General features: G+C 40.2%; 2 protein-coding genes across 11 annotated transcripts in view; one reads left to right on the top strand and one right to left on the bottom strand.

Moving 5' to 3' along the window:
• Positions 1–15507, bottom strand: part of NUCB2 (nucleobindin 2) — a 38404-nt gene extending 22897 nt beyond the window's left edge. For 2 of the 3 annotated variants that reach the window (XM_087745662.1, XM_087745663.1), the window contains exons 1-4: positions 15322–15507; positions 3170–3313; positions 2382–2489; positions 987–1113 (exon numbers count right to left, since the gene is read on the bottom strand). In XM_087745662.1, the coding sequence (XP_087601788.1) occupies positions 987–1113; positions 2382–2489; positions 3170–3313 (379 nt within the window). In that variant the 5' untranslated portion in view covers positions 15322–15507. Of the gene's footprint in view, positions 1–986; positions 1114–2381; positions 2490–3169; positions 3314–15084; positions 15218–15321 lie in introns of those variants that run through there. The other variant, XM_087745664.1, reaches the window with a different exon arrangement.
• Positions 15508–15535: 28 nt separating this feature from the next.
• The window catches only part of PIK3C2A (phosphatidylinositol-4-phosphate 3-kinase catalytic subunit type 2 alpha), a 77755-nt gene continuing 76897 nt past the window's right edge, over positions 15536–16393 (top strand). For 4 of the 8 annotated variants that reach the window (XM_087745653.1, XM_087745652.1, XM_087745650.1 and 1 more), the window contains exon 1: positions 15728–16362. The gene's annotated coding sequence lies outside the window, so the exon portion shown is untranslated. Of the gene's footprint in view, positions 15669–15727; positions 16363–16393 lie in introns of those variants that run through there. The other 4 variants (XM_087745654.1, XM_087745649.1, XM_087745648.1 and 1 more) reach the window with 3 other exon arrangements.

Here is a 16393-nt window from a genome sequence, read left to right as displayed (position 1 = left end):
TTCTTGGAGTATGTTAAATTGATACATTACCTCTTCCATACTGTGGGATCCCACCCCATAACTTGCAAATGTTTTTAATAATGAAATAATCTGCATAGGCAAATTAAGCCCTTTTTATTAGAGCTTCTTTGTGAAAAACAGCATTTCAGAAACAAGATCATGTGGTCCATCAGTAGGATCTTTGTTTATGAGCAACTAATTATCTTCAAAAAGAAAACACTAATAAGGAATTTATAGAATTCGTTCTAAAACAAAAACTTTAAAAATTCTTTGGTAATAAGAAAAAAAGGCATAACACCATTTCCCACACAAACATACAGCAATCAGAATCATTAGAAACCTGTATACTTTATTCATTAAAAGAAATTGCCTGAGTTTGTACAATTTCATTAGCAATTAAGAAAATGCTAGCGTGAATTTTTTCACTCCAAATGTTTTTCTTTATTCAGGAGCTTAAAACTGCCCCCAAGATAAGAAAAATAATCTTCTGAAGAGAAATGTTTAATGTTTGTTATAAATCAGTACAATAGCTCTAATTGGTAGAAAGGGGGCTTAAAATGAGAAAAAAGGAAAACTTTTGTGTTAACTGACTGTAATAAAAAATTAATTTTCTACTCTGTAAAGACAAGAAGTGTTATGTCATGTATTCTTAAACATACTCCTACTATGTTACTAGTTCTCAGTGGGTAATTATAAATTGATGCACTACAAAAATAAAAAAGAGGTTGAAAAAGATTAGAATTATCTGAAAAATCCACTGCCAGAATCAAGTTTAGTCATTTATAAAATACAGGTGGCTTTTCTCTTCTCCCCAGTTTCCTATCAAGATGGGTCTTTACTGGCCCTAGGCCAGCTCAGAAAGGACACTCACTTTCAGCTTACAGTCGTTACTGTTGACAACAAACAAAGCATAACTGAAGGATTTTGGGCACCTCTCCAACACAATCCCATCTGTTAACTCACCTAGTTAAATTTTGTATTCTTACCTTGAACAGAATCCATTTTAGCTTTAATTAACATTCTTAATCTTGCCACCTCTTGTCTTTTTAGTTCATCCAGCCGTGTTCTCACATGGTGGCTTACTAAATCAAGCTCTCTGCTTAGTTTTCCACTCTGTCAAAAACCAAAAGTTATATGTATAAAAACTAGAAGAAAGTAGCCTTTAGGATTCCCACTAGACATGAGCTGCAAGACAGCAGACTAGTGGCAGTCTTTGGCAATACTGTAGCCCACATTGTAAGAATCTCAACATTTTTTCAAAGAGCAGATTCAAAAATTTTAAGCCTAGGGTTATAGAAACAGAGAGGAATCCTAAAAGCTTTCTGAAAAGAGAATTTCTAAATATCTTGCTCCTCCAAAGAGCAAAAGCATGACCTTGAAGCAGCAATACCTAGTAAAGTTTAAGAAGTGACAAATTTCTTGATCAAATGTTCTCCAATTAGTTCAAAAGAACTGTGAGATGCACACGAAATGCTGTGTTCTTCATCCACTTGATGACGGCTGTAAGACTTGAGAGAAGGTACAAGCACAGCAACAGCCACCAATGTGTATTGCAAAAATATTTATCAGGATCTGGAAATGGATAGTAACCTTCGAGGATTACACTAGATGTAGCACAGAAGAAAAAGGAGTCAAAAGCTGCCAATGGCAATATGAGGGATTAAAGGAAATGCGAACGGCAGGATCTCCTCTTTAAGTCTATCACTTTAGACTGTTCCCTACCTGTCCCTTGCTGAATTTCTAGCTCATAAAGGGGAATGCAGAACAGCCACCACCTAGAGCCAGGAACTAAAGTAGAAAAGACAAGAATGTGGTGAGGTTTTGGAGAGAGTGCTGTGTGGACTGGCACAAAAGAAAGGACAGCAGCGGACAAAGCCAGAGGTCTGCTTTATTTACATATACACTGACTTTACCTCTAGCACAACTCCTCAGTTTCCCCAGACTTTAAAATCTGACTTTCTTGGGACACACTATCTTGTGTATCTACGCTTGCAGCCATTTTGATGTACCGTTTTGTAGGTTTACCTACCTGCATGGAGTCTGAAACTGGCTTTTTAGTAGATATGCAAAGGCAGAATCTATGCATTCAAGTATACATTGTTGGTTTGGGTTTTTTTTGTTTTGGTTTTGTTTTGTTTGGTTTTTTTATGTTATGGGATATTCTATACTGAACAGAAGTTCTGCTGTCCCTTGACTAAAGACAAAGATCTAGTAAGAGTTAAATACCTAAGTAAATAAAAATGAGAGGAAATTTAAGCTCACAAAAATTGAGAGGAGTATGAAGAAAGAAAAGGAAGAAAGAATACAATATAAATGGCTCATGATTATGGATTTAATTAACCTTAATTTAACACTTTTTTTTTTTTTTTTTTTGTACCTACCTTTATTTCCTCTATGTCAGCAGTCTGGAGTTTCTCCCTGAAATGCTTATCTGTTTCCAAGACATCTATTACTTGCCTGAGATATTCATCATAATAAAGTCCTGTATCCTTCAAAAACAGAATGTGAACTTGAGAAAAGAATATACTATCAAACATTTTGTTTAAATACAGTGATTAAATTGCAACTCAAATCTCAGCAACACAGGCATTATACTCTCTTACATATCTTCGGTTTTTCTGATTTGCATCATTGCCCTATAACAACATATTCTTACGATTCATTTATTTCAGCAACTGACAAGAAAGAGGAGAAAAGTGTTTAGGAATCCATGTCATAGGCAAACAGCTGTCATGTTAATATAGTTTGGGGTTTGGTTTGGTTTGGTTTGGTTTGGTTTTTTTGTTAAAGAGTGCAATTAATTCATTACTGTTCTATTTGAAACACTGAACTGGAATCACTGAATGGAATTTCCTAAGCCACCACTCAATCACTCGAAAGAAGTCTCTTTGGAACAGTAAGCAGTTCTTCCTACTGTAAGCTGGAGAATTCCTTCCATGTGTCACCTCACCTTTAGCAGCTCATGGAAAAAAAAATAAAAGAGAACAAATTTACAAGGAACCTCACCATAGTAGACGGTAGACTGTACGACAATACTGGCTAATATTAGTTTCCTTCCTGCAAGTAACTCCAGTAAAGAACATCTAAATTTCAGGAAGGGAGTTTGCTATAGCCATATTACTAACAATTAGGAAAAAATACTTAATTAGATAAATTTCATTACACTTACTGGATTTTCGACCTTCTCTCCTTCTACGTGGCCCTCTCCTTTAACTTTTGTCTTATCTATATCTATAGGTACAGCTTCCAACGCCATTAGGAGACATGTCATCAGCACAATGCACTGTTGGGGCAGGACAGATAGCCACTTCATCTGAAATGAGACCAAGTCACAAAAATTAAGATAAATGATGATCATACTGTACTGATTAGAATTTACGTTCCTACATAGGTATGTATAATAACCCACTTCCCACATGTTCTACTGCTCTCAAGGAACACTAAAACTCAAAGAATTAAATACAGCTTTAATTTTTAAAGGCCATTATTACACAAGCAGATTTTCTCTCTTATTTTACAGTTGTGTGGCAAACCTAAGTTGTACTGTGAATGGTGAGAGGTCTTTAACATGTTGAGGTATTATCAATGGCTCCGCAGAACAGGTGGGAACACCCAGTGTTCATACACTTGTTTAGGAAGGCCAAGTCTTGCATCACTAATACTGATGTTCCTACTCTGATCATGTCTTTGCTGAAGTTATTGGCAAACTCCTAAAAATAATCATGGACACTGAATCAGATCTTAGTGTGGTAATGCCAGTAGTTTTTATGTTTCAGCAATGGAGTAGTTTGCCTCATTTGGAGTCAAGATCCCCTCCAAAATTTATTTGCAGGAAAAATATTTTACAATCCATGCTATATCCATATTTCAAGTTGACAGAGATTCCTGAAAAAAGGTGTTCACACTACCTGAAATTGTTGCTGAGGCTGGGTCTTTATTAAGCCAGTCTCCCCTAGACTTTCTTTGGTGTCTTATATGGGGCTAACTTGCACATAGTTTGATGAGCACCAAGCTCTGTATCCTCCCCCTCTTATCAAATTTGGTTGAAAATAGTTCAATTCATTCAGAAACTGGTAAGATGGAACACTGAAACAGTGTGAGTACAGGAAATCCAACATGAAAAAGTAATGATGGTAATCCAGCATCTGACAGCAAAGTCAGGCTCTTGAGACAATTCAGCCTACAACAGTCCACAGTCTTTGGATATTCTATAAAAAGCTCAAGCAAACTCCAATGTTACGTTAGTTATACAAATCACCTCCTTGAAAGTGAAAGTTAACAGTCAAATACTGTCTGTCTAAAATTAGCTTAGATATGTCAAAGAAAAATACATTAATATTAAAGAAATGTGCAGTCAAACAAATCAAAAGTATACCTGCTACAAGGAGAATTTCTGTACAAGTGATTTAACTAGTCATGCAAGTAATTCTATCAAAAGTACTTAAGTCCACCAACAGCAAATCTCTTGCGGGGCGGGGGGGGGATGACAAACTGTAATTATAGTGACAGTGCCAGGTTTCCTGACTACATGCTCTGGTACTCGACAGTGAAGCACTACTATTGCTTGAATTAAGCTGCCCCTTTACTGAGGCAATAAATAAATACTGTGTTCAGTTTTGGGTCCCTCACTACAAGGACATGGAGGTGCTGGAGCATGTCCAGAGAAGGGCAATGAAGCTGGTGAAGGGTCTAGAGAACAGGTCATATGAAGAGTGGCTGAGGGAACTGGGGTTGTTTAGTCTGGAGAAGAGGCTGAGGGGAGACCTGATTGCTCTCTACAACTACCTGAAAGGAGGGTGTAGCGAGGTGGGGGTTGGTCTCTTCTCCCCAGTAACAAGCAATAGGATGAGAAGAAATGGCCTCAAGCTGCACCAGGGCAGGTTTAGGCTGGACATTAGGAAACATTTCTTCACTGAAAGGGCAGTCAGGCACTGGACCAGGCTGCCCAGGGAAGTGGTTGAGTCCCCATCCCTGGAGGTATTTAAAAGATGAGTAGATGTGGTGCTTAGGGACATGGTCTAGTGGTGGACTTGACAGCGCTAGGTTAATAACTGGACTTGATAATCTTAAAGGTCTCTTCCAACCTAAATGATTCTATGATTCTAAATGTAAATAATGGTACATACTTAATATTAAGCATTGTTAACACTCTTTATTCATATAAGTAGAAAATACTCTTATTAAGAAAAAAAATGGGAAATGCATACGAGATATGCAGAGATATTCTTTCTTTTGTTGGGGATGAGGGAATAGCTGGAGATAAAAATATATCCACCTATCCATCTTTTGTTTTATACGTCAAAGGCTCAAGAATGACAAGAATTCTGTTTTTTCTTAATCACATCTTCAGCAAAAAGAGCCTAAATGGATTCTGCTCAGTTATAGCAAATACCCGTTACTTTAATTTAAAAAATGACTAATATCCGATCATTACCAGATGGGATAGCAGGAGCTATTATTGCTGCCATATTGAGCATATTAGACTCAATGTCAGCACTACTGTCAGATCCACAACAGCAAGTCTGATTAGCTTTGCCTAGGTCATTGCTTTAAAACAAGTAAGCACACAAACAAACAAGAAAAACCCAAACCCAGATTGATTTGCTGGAATTAGTAAGTTAATTTCTACACTTCTACACAAGTTATTGGCTTGCAGTGACTTACAGAGCTGATGAGTGAAGGAGTTAGTTATTCACTATCACTTTTAAAAATGCCAAAGTTCCAATACTTCAGATGTTTTTAATGACAGAATATTGTTGGATAAATGCTGTGCCTAGGTTTGCAATTTCAACAGGGTTTAATCACAGACAATGATAATAACTAACAAATACTAGGTTTTCAAGTCTCCTAATCTTGATGTAGATGCCAAGACTGAATATTTTTGAGTACTAACTGGATGACTTCTATAAACCAAATCACCAAGGTAAGGCACTTGCCCAGAAGCTTCCCTTCCTGTCCTCATACTGGATCTTCAGGCCAGGCTAGGTTACTAGGGCAGATCAACAATGCAGCTGGGAAGTCCTGAACCAGAGCTATCAGTTGAGTTTGTATCTGGTAGCGGCACAGCTCATTTTACGTATCAGTGGCATAGATAACATTAATAAGTCTATATGTGATGCAGGCCATCAGTTCTTTTAGCTGGCAGACAACCATCACCCTACTGTCACTTAATTTTATCTGTCTTGCATGGACAAGATCCCCTAATTTTGCTATCTTTTCTCCAAAAGTAGATTGCCATGTCTGGTGTTAGAGTCATTCTTTGGACAGTGTTGCCTGTTATGTTATCCTTACCAAGGCATTTCGATACACCTGTCAACAAACGAACACAGCTAGATCACCATGTAGGCTTGAATACAACAAATGGCAAGTGGAAATAGCTAAGCAGCACGTTGGACAGAAATAGAAAATAATGTTTCTGTAACAGACTACCTATAACATGACCAGTCCTCAACATATTTATAATTCAATATGCTTCCTCAGGAGCATTACAACACCTCTGCTCCATAACAGCAAAGGGCCCCTCTAGCCCTGGATCCTGTCTGCAGTGACAGATGCTTAGGGAAGGACATGAGAACAGAGTGATACTCACTGTCACTTCTAGACTGCCTCAGCCGAAGATTTTTGGCCTTTCTTACAGTCAGGTTGTACCTTTTCTTTACTCCAATGGATTTTTATTTCAGTACTTTATTCAATTGATTTTTGAACCATAAAAAGTTTGTATCATCTATAACACCCTATGGCACGTAGTTCCACAGAAAATGCGTGCTGTGTGAACCATGTCTGCTCTGAACCTGTCATTCATTTACCTCATTCAATGACCCCTTAAATTCTTATATTGGAAGAGATGTAAACAATTTATTCTTAACTACCATTTCCATATTATAGCTCTCCAACAGTGATCATACACCAGTCCTCGCTCTTCTAGCCTAAACAGTGCTAGCTTACCTACTGATTCCTTTTACAGAAGCTTGTCCAGACCTTTGATCATGCTTGTTAGTCTTCCCTGAATCTTTTCCAGTCCTCTAATATCCCATTTGAAATAGAAGAACCTTGGGAGGCCTAGGCTATGCTATAGATTTTATCAGAGCATTGTTTCTTAACAAGAAAGGTGTATAAATTCTATAGGTAGGACTGAGAATATTTGCAAGGTGGTGGTTCACTTCCACAGATTGAGATACAGTTGTGAGGCAGCCATGGCACTTTCCTTTCCAGATGAAAGAAACAGCAAAGAAAGTAAAAGTAAGGCAAACACTTAATTCAGTATCTGTCAACTAAATGTATTTTAAAAATGAATAGCAGAGAACTGAACTGAACAAAATCTACTTTGAAAGATTCTGGATGAACAGCCTGGGCAATAACTTCTCTAAACACAGAGTATCACAGTCAAAAAAATTTACAGGTAAAACAAAAATCCACCTTGCTGAAATTCTAGCAGAGTATGAATGGGGCAGTCTAGTAAACTGGTAAGTGAAAGACCATAAGTATGCAATGGATATGAAACAAAACTAATAAAAACCAAAAGACTCATAAAGTATATGAGTATAATAAGTATACTCTCAGTATTTTTAGAAATGTTTTAAGAGGTTATGTATGTTTGAAGTATTCATTTAAAGAAACTGTAGCTTCTGATAATGCTAAAAATTTGGACCCTGAGAAATGGATAAATATTTTCCCAACTGAAATATTTTCATATATACAAAATTATAGAAATAAAAGTAATTTAATATTATCATAAGCCACGCTAGTTAGGTAAGGTGTGTAAACAGTGTTTTTGAAAAATCATATGTCACTATTATTTGAGCATGCTCATTTCACGTAAGACCAACAGGTCATGTAGTGAGGTGAACCATGGCAGAGAAGCCAGAAACTCAAGTGCTAGCCATACTTATGACATTGATTCATTCTTTGCCTACGGCAAGTACTAAAGCCAACACTTTCAATGATGACACCTGGTCTTTGATCCATTTTAAAGACATAAATAATCTTTTTAAAGCTGCTGACCTACAACTTCTAGTAACATGAATAATTGTGGAGATGGGGATTGTCACTTTAGGCCGAAGTGGAGCACACCATTACATTTTTAGGACTTTCCTTTGCTACTCAGGAAAACCGATACATAAAATGTCCATGATGAACTGAAACAACTGAGGTGTAAGCAAACATGTTGGTCTGCCAAACCTCGTAGGAGGGAGCACTAATCTCCAGCAGATTTGGGATGGGCAACTGGAGCCATGTCATCTTAAACTACCTCTGCAGTTGTCTGCAAAGCTTATCTATCAAAAGCCCTAATCAAACTAAGTGCCATTGGGTCCCCTGACTTTCTGTGGGATTTGTGCTCATGGGCAATTTGGGTTCCCTTGGAAATACCAACCTTTGTAATTACACGCTGTCATACATGATGGGAAAGACTGGATGATACCAGAGTATGTTCTTCACATCTCTTTGATGTAATAAGCTGCTCCGAAAAGAAGGCTATCTACTGCCCATCAGGCAATTTGCTTTCAGGTTGTGAATAGGGTGTTCTTATTGTAGCCCTTTTGATAAAACAGGCCAGAAAATCCACAAGTACAAGGAAGAATTAAAAGCAGAGAAGACCAAAATGAAGAAGCAAAAAACATCTCTATCCTTGCAGCTGACTTTGTAGACTACTATGCTTAACACAGGACTTCCAGCAGTATTTTGAGTCACCTAACTGTTTACACAATCTGTGTTATAACAAGTAAATTGGAAATATTAGAAATTTATTAGAATAAAAAATAATTACCTAGCGAAGACAGAGTTACTGTATTTAGGTATCTATCAGTCCAAGACTATACTCATCAAAATTCCCTCAATAAAAGCAGGTGACTAAGACATGCGTCAGCCTTTAGAGTGTGACAGTCACAACTGAGTCACTGAGCACATTCTACTCTGACACGTATTAGAAGACAGAAACCAGGCCCATTGCAAATTCTAACATTAATTAGCTGCAAGAAAAAACTCAGCATGATTCGCAAATTCAGCAACTAGAGGGAGGAGTGACAAGAGGCAGGATGAGAGGAAAACTGGGGTTCCAGGTTTTGTTCCACTAAACACTTTACTATTAAGAGCTCACCCCACTCTCACCCGGTTACCAGCTACCTTCAACAGTTCTCAACTTTTGAGAAACCCATTCCTGGGTGCCCATTCCTTCCCAGGCAATTTAGGATGAATCTACGTGTCTGACCCAGGGATATGGTTTCTTCTGTAAGGACTAGGAGCCACCAAGTCAACAGACAATCACAGTGCTACAGAAGAGGAGCAGTGTCAATTTGATCATTGTCATCAGTGGTACATAATGCACAGCATACATCCTTGTGCCCTGCCATGGGTGTGTCGCTTGAGCCTGTTATTATTGCTATTCTTCCTACTGCTATATAGTTTAATAGAAATATAAATTGTCATGAATCTGCCCAGCTGACTGGTTACTTTCTTAAAGACAGATGGATAGAGCTAATGTTACAATTGTCATTGGAAATTAAGTGATTTTAGTCAAAGACACGTAGCCCACCTAGATGAAAAAGTAGCACAACTCTAACCTGCTTGTATCAGAAATCAATCTCATCTTTCCTAGAGGGATAAACAAACATTTCTACTTGTAATACATAAAGAAAACTAATCATAAAAGTAGTGCTCTAGAACTGACAAATATCATAGTTTATAAACAAAGCCAATATCCTAAGCTTTCAGGGAAAACGAAAAATAAAAACCTCTCTGAGTATAAAGTATTTTTAAAAAACAGAGCGAGAGCTAAAAGAATGAGATGGTCAGCAGAAAACAGAGCCACCAATGTCCTTGCATGAACAGAAAAATACAATTGGAAAAGCAAAGAAGCAGGCTGTCTGCCAGCAACCTTGATCTTGATCCCACTAAAGTTAATCACAAATTCCTATCAACTTCAGTGGAACAGGATCGGACATTTGAATTATAAAGAGCTATGGGCTTTGAAAGCTAACTACAAAATGCAGCTTCTAAAGTTTGTTCTAGCAACATTAACACTAGCAGCATTAGCACACCTATTTTACACAACTGCCAGGTGTTTATAATATAAACCTGAAAATTTACTTTTCATTGATTTAACAGCTATTGCCCAGAAAACAGCATAATTCTGGTACTGATGTCTCCATCACCTCCCTACCAAAGCACAAATATTTTTAAAGAAGTAACACCTAACATCAAATTTTCTAAAATCGAGATAGGCAAAAACATACAGTGATACCAGTGTATAGTATGTAGTGTCCGCACATGTAGAAGCTCAGCAGATCATTATGAAGTAAGACAGCACAACACTGTAAATGTCGTATTGCACATTTGCATTTGCCAAACCCATGCATACCATGGTGGGCAACGTAAACATAAATCCAGACTTATAGAATACACAAATAAGCCTACCTAGTCATAAAATTTCACGTATGCCTGTTGTCTCTGATATGGCAGTAATTAAAGCTGTGTGAGATACAGTACAGACATGCAGGATGATAGCAATATTCTCTATAGTTATGACTATACTGTGACTTCCTATTTTAATGCTGTACATTGGAGAAGTGAACGATCTTCATATGCAGTGCTGAACTTAAAAAAAAAAAAAACAAACAAAAAAAAACAGGAAAGAGAGAAAATAGATCTACTGATCTTCATCTTTCTAAGAATATTCTAACCTCAGTACCAGAATGAGAATATTACAAATATATCTGAACTATGTACAGTAGTCCTTCAGTAGTTTGAGCTAGCCGTCTAGCATCTTGAACCTGTTTTCACCTCTCTGACACACTGATATACGTGTCCATATATCACAGTTTCAATACAGAATGTTTAATTCCATGGGTTTTTCCATTTCTTTAAAAATTATTTGCAAAGATATAAATGTATTACCTCACAAAATCTTAAAAAAATACACTAAATGTTTGAAATGAGGCAGAAACAGATTATTCTTCTGCCATATTTTCTGTCTGGGAACACCTGAAATATCAGTGTTAGTTCCTCCTTGTTCTTTCAGGAGGGCTTGCTGCACAGACACTGTAAGATATCATACCTTAACTAACGATGAAAGTCAATGAATCTATAGGTAATGCATCTTCTTCACAATGTTAGTCCAATGAGTTAATCTGGTATTAGCACAGCTAGAATGTGGCAACAATTTTGAGAAGCAAGTGCAAAAACCTCTTTCAGCTCAAGACGCTAAGCTAAACCTCTGGTTGTGGTGAAGATGTCTTTTCACTAGGTCACTAGTCCTCTAGATATAGATTTCTCATTGAAGACAAGCAGAAAACGACAGGAAAAGGGAAATGGCTACAATCTGCAATAGTTTTGCCTTTACAAGTTATCTTTCAAAGTACAGAAACACCAGCGTACTTTTCTTCCCAAATGAGAATTCATCCTTTTAAAAGTTAATATGCAAGCATAATTTTCCTTCTCTCCTCTTTCAGTAAATGTCCCACCCACACAAGGAGAAACAGTTTTCCTTTCATTATCCTTCAAGCATTTTTTCTCTTCTGTCAAAGCTGTCCATTAACCCCATGATTCAGATGTTGCTTCTTTTTTTCTAGCCAATATCCAACAGGTTTCAACCTGGATATGCTGTCCTAGATCTTTTGCTAGAGTACATCCCACTCAGTTCTCTGCACCAGGAGGCATACCTTATTTTTTCAAGAAGCACTTTAATACTGTACATAAATACAGTTTAGATAAAACAGTATTATTTATATAAAATTTATTTATATAAAACAGTATTATTTAAGTACATAAAGGCAGCAGAATCCTTTCTTCTCATCCTGTTTACTTCTTTTCTTTTGACTTGTATTTGTTACATTTTTCTCACAGCACTTCATCTGCTTCGTTGTCTTTACAGTTAAAAGTTGGCTGATGAGACAGCTTCTTTTTTCAGCTTCTCAGAAAACACAGCCTGCCTCAACTGTGTGTAGTACAACATTTGCTGAAAGAACCTTTTTTAAAAAGATACACTTCAGCTGTTTTATTAAATGAGTCACCCAAATGCTGGGGGATACTATAGAGTAACACAACGCATGAATGCTCAAGTGGGAGAGAAGCAAGTACTATTTACAACACAACTGTATATCCAGAAATAAAGATGGCATTGAAGCAAAACATACAGCCTGCTGCTACATGTGCTTAGCTCTACACAAGTGAATTTTGAAAAGACAACTATTTTTTCTTCTTGTCGCAATGTTAATCGTTCATTATTTAAAAACCTGTGTGCACACACATAAATACACACACATATTTATATACTACCTGCCTCCAAGGAACTTCCCTATCATTGTTTCAGAAAAATAAATATCAGTGTCTACAAAGCTATCTTACTAACTGAAGAATGCTGATATATTAGTCTTGTTTTTAAAAGGAACTTGCATGATTTTATCAATTCTTTTCAATAAAGTTGGCTCAAAAAAAAGATTTATGAAACGAATACTCAAGCTCGTACTTGTACTGAATTCAATGCATACTTGATAAAACTCATTGACTTCAAAAGCAATTTTTAAAAAAAAATTTACCAGTACAAATCTAGCTTCCTGTACTATAAGTTCAGTTCCCATATAGAACAAAATACAACAGCAAACCTGGAATCTCACAAATTCATTTTTTATAAATCCAAACAGCAATTTTGCCAGTGCTGGCGTAAAAAACAACCTAATTTCCAATATGCTACTACAGGCAACCAAAGTGTTTGCTCAAACCCTAATCTCAAATCAAAAAGTATTTCAATTATTCTACTAATATGCATTTTGCTCTAGTCAACAACAAATGATGATGCTAAAGTAAACCTTGAATGCCCCAGGACTTCAAGGTACTTTTTTTCCCCTTTGGAAAGAAAATACAAAATAGCTAACAAGAATACATTTAGATCTAATGATATGGAGCCAGATTTAAAAATATTTAGGCGCTTAATGATAGCTGCCTAATGAGATTTACTCCCATAATTTCTTAATTCCCATTGATTTCTACTTACTTAGTAATCCAAATATGCTGTTGAAATTAACATGAATTTTGCCTCTGATGTCATTCAATTTGGATTAAGTACCTGGCCATGTTTTTAGCTACATACAAGCACATCCCTATCCAGAAGGCTTGTGTCTACTATGTATCTAACAGGAACTTCAGAGAGATTTTTTCTGCTTACTGAGCAATCAAATAGACAAGAGCACAATACCTCACTAGATAAACACCTTTGCTGTACAGGAGTTCAAATCATGGCAACACTGATACGGACTTTTAACTTAACAGTAAAGGATTTGATCTTTCTTTTGTAAAGCACATTTGTTTAGTCAGTTTATCACTAGAAGCATGGGTCAATATTTCCACACCTCTGACATTTGAGTCAATATAATAATTTTTTACATTTTTTATTATCTCAGAGAACTACCGCTCTCCCCTTTTATGATTACAATTTAAGCTATGTACGTATCACTTGGGGCCAGCTTTTGACACAAAACCTTAACTTGGTTTATACGAATGAAAAGTTTATGTTCAGCAATACTACCATTACTACACAGCCAAGGTATGGAAACTTCTCAGTCTTATTAAAAAATAATCCTTTTTGTTGTTCTTCCTTAGTTTTTATTTGCTTGATTGGGTTTTCTGAATATAATTTCACATATCAAATAATGATCTGTCAAGCCGTATTATAGCATCAAGTCACAAGCAAATTTACATCAGATGCCTACATTAGGTGCCTTTGCATCCCATAGCTAATGGAAGTTTTAAGCAGACACAATGAGCAATATTAACTTATAATTTTGTTTCCCCCCTTTTTTGGTCTATGTTAACTATCTTGGCTAGAAGTGAATGAGATTCACAATGTTCTTATGTTATTACTTTTTTTAATAGAATTATCTTTTTTATTCTGAAATAAAATACTGCCACTGTCCCAAAGATTACATTAGCGAGTAGAAGGGAAAATATATAATCATAGCTAGGAGTTACTGCACGTAATGACGTTAATAATTTGCGGCCCATGGTGGATGTTGCCTTGTGACTGTACAAGATCACTGTGTAGCAACTGACAGTAAGAGATATAAGTGGATCTTAAGTGCTCACAGAAATGCGGGCTTCTCCCATAAGCCTTTTGTGAGTCTTAAGCAAAGGTCTATAGAGGTTACAACAAAACCTGGTTTTAAACAATTTTTGAGTGGCTTTTCATCTCCTACCCCATCTTTAGAGTAGGAATCTTTCCCATGCTGCTCTGTTCAGTTGAGAGGGACAGTCACTTCAGAATTTGGGGTAGAACTGCACCAGTACTGAGTCAACTACAAGTCTTTTCTTTAGAGCAGGAGAAAACAACATGACAAACAAGACCCAAAACAAACCTCCACATTGAACTTGATACTGTGGTGTACTGGTGCTTCATTGTCATTACTGTGATAGTCTAACTTTGAAAATGCTGGACATTATTTCTCCACAGCAAATACTTACAGCTCAACCAACAGAGGCTTTTTCTCCCACAGGCTTACTAAAAAGTGTTGCCAAACGTGAATGCTTTGGAAAAACATAGCCATGTTCTTTTCAGAAAAAAAAAAAAAGTTACCTCTCTACAACCATGTTTCAACCTTTTCCTCTTTTGGGATATTTTCCAAGTACAGCAGCTAGCCTGACACTGAAGCATTTTACCTAGCTCCTCCAGTGGTACTACAGTAAGCATAATGATGAAAAGCTATACACTTTCTAGTGAAACCAGTCTAGTCTCCTGGACAAAGCGGCCGAAGTTTTTCGTTGTGCAATCACCAGCCAGCCAACCTTTTGCTGCTGCCGCTGCCAGGTATGCATGAATTTTTCCTGGCGCTTTAAAGCCGCCCGCTTACGCGTCCATCAGCGCGGCTGCTGAGGTGTTACTTCCTGAAAAGCCGCTGACCCCGGCGGGCGGCAGCCGCGCAGAGAGGCCGGCGGAGGGAACCTGGGTGGCCTCCTTCCCGCCGGGCGGCGGGGCGATCGCGGCCGAACTCCGGTTGCTCCCCTCTCCCGCCACCTCCGCCCCCGCCACGGGAGCAAGCCCCTCGTCCCCCGCCGGCCTCCCGTCCCCCCCCCGCGCCCACCGTTTCCCCCTCGTATTACCGTTATTTCGTGTTTTCAAATCTGACAGGAGGGAGGGCGGTTAAACCCCCGCGAGGGGAGCGCGTCCGCCCCCCCCCCACTCCGCCCCGCGGCGGCCAACGGCTCTCCCTGACAGGAGCTGCCCCGCCGCCAGGCCTCCGCCCCGCTCCGCGCCCGCGGGGCGCCTCCCGCCGGCCCCCTCCGCCACCGACGGCGGACACCGCCACCCCGGAGGCGGCCTGAGACGGGCGATGCTACCTTTCGATCCCCCTGCGGCGGGAGGGGAGCCGCTGCTTCTTAAGGGTGAGGTGTCTCCTGCGCGCGGGGATGAAGAGGGCGTCCCCCGGGCGTTCTCCTGAGGATCCGCGGGGCTCAGCACGGCGGCGAGGCGAGGCGCGGTCCGGTGCGGCGCGACAGCCCCACGGCACTCCGGCGGCCCCGGCTCCCGTTGCCATGGGGAGACGTCCCGCCCCTCGAGGCGCGGGGATTGGCCGGGCCTGACCCGCGCCCGGGCGTCGCGGAGGACTCTGATTGGGCAGCGCCAGGCGCCGGGGCGAGATTGCGCGAGAGGCCGGGCTGCCCCCGCGGCCGCCTGCGCCGCGAAGGTACGTGGCGGTCGCTGCGGGGGCGGGCCTCGGCCGCGCGTGCCTCTGGCGTCACGGGGGAGGTGGGGAGGCGGGCACGTACCTGGGCCGCGCGGGCGGGCTGTGGCGCGGCCGCGCCGGGCCGGCCTGGCCTGGCTTGACTTGGCTTGAGGAGCTGTTAGCGCGGGGGGGCTGCGGTCTCCTCTGCCCGAGCCCTGCCTCAGCCCCGCCGGCCCCGGGCCGCCCTGTACCGCACGCCTCGGTTAGCGGCGGGTGGTCCTGAGGGGCACCCCGGCCTGTGGGCCCTGCGGGGAGAGGCGCCAGGCCCGGGCTGGGGGCTGAGTGCCGTGTTCTGACCCCCCGCCCCGGCCGTGAGCGCTAGCTGGTCCCCGCCCCGGCCGCGCCGCTCTTGCTGCCTTGCAGAGGGAAAAGGGGCTTCTGTTCCCGCGGTCTGCGGCGGGAGCGCCTCTGCTGCGGCGAGCACCGGGCTCGTCGAAAGTTTCTGCTGCTCGCAGTGACGGAAGCTATTTCTTGACAGCTCATTTCCCTCCTCTGTCCTCTGTGGGAACGCTGTCCCTTCCATCGGTGCCTCCTGTGAACATTTACAGCCTGCACCAAATGGCATTTCGTGCAGATCTTCCCTTAGTTGCAGTAAATCGTTACTGTCCTGTGTCCAATCGTGAACTGATACATGAGAATGTGAAACTATTTTCAGGTATCCTTTTCCATGACTGCTCGTTCCTCTT

This window comes from Nipponia nippon, unplaced genomic scaffold, assembly GCF_047370975.1.
Source record: "Nipponia nippon isolate SJK-2023a ecotype South Korea unplaced genomic scaffold, ASM4737097v1 scaffold_10, whole genome shotgun sequence".
NCBI classification, from domain to species: Eukaryota; Metazoa; Chordata; class Aves; order Pelecaniformes; family Threskiornithidae; genus Nipponia; species Nipponia nippon.
The sequence above is the reverse complement of the archived record's forward strand: the minus strand, read 5'-3'. Positions and strand labels throughout refer to the sequence as shown.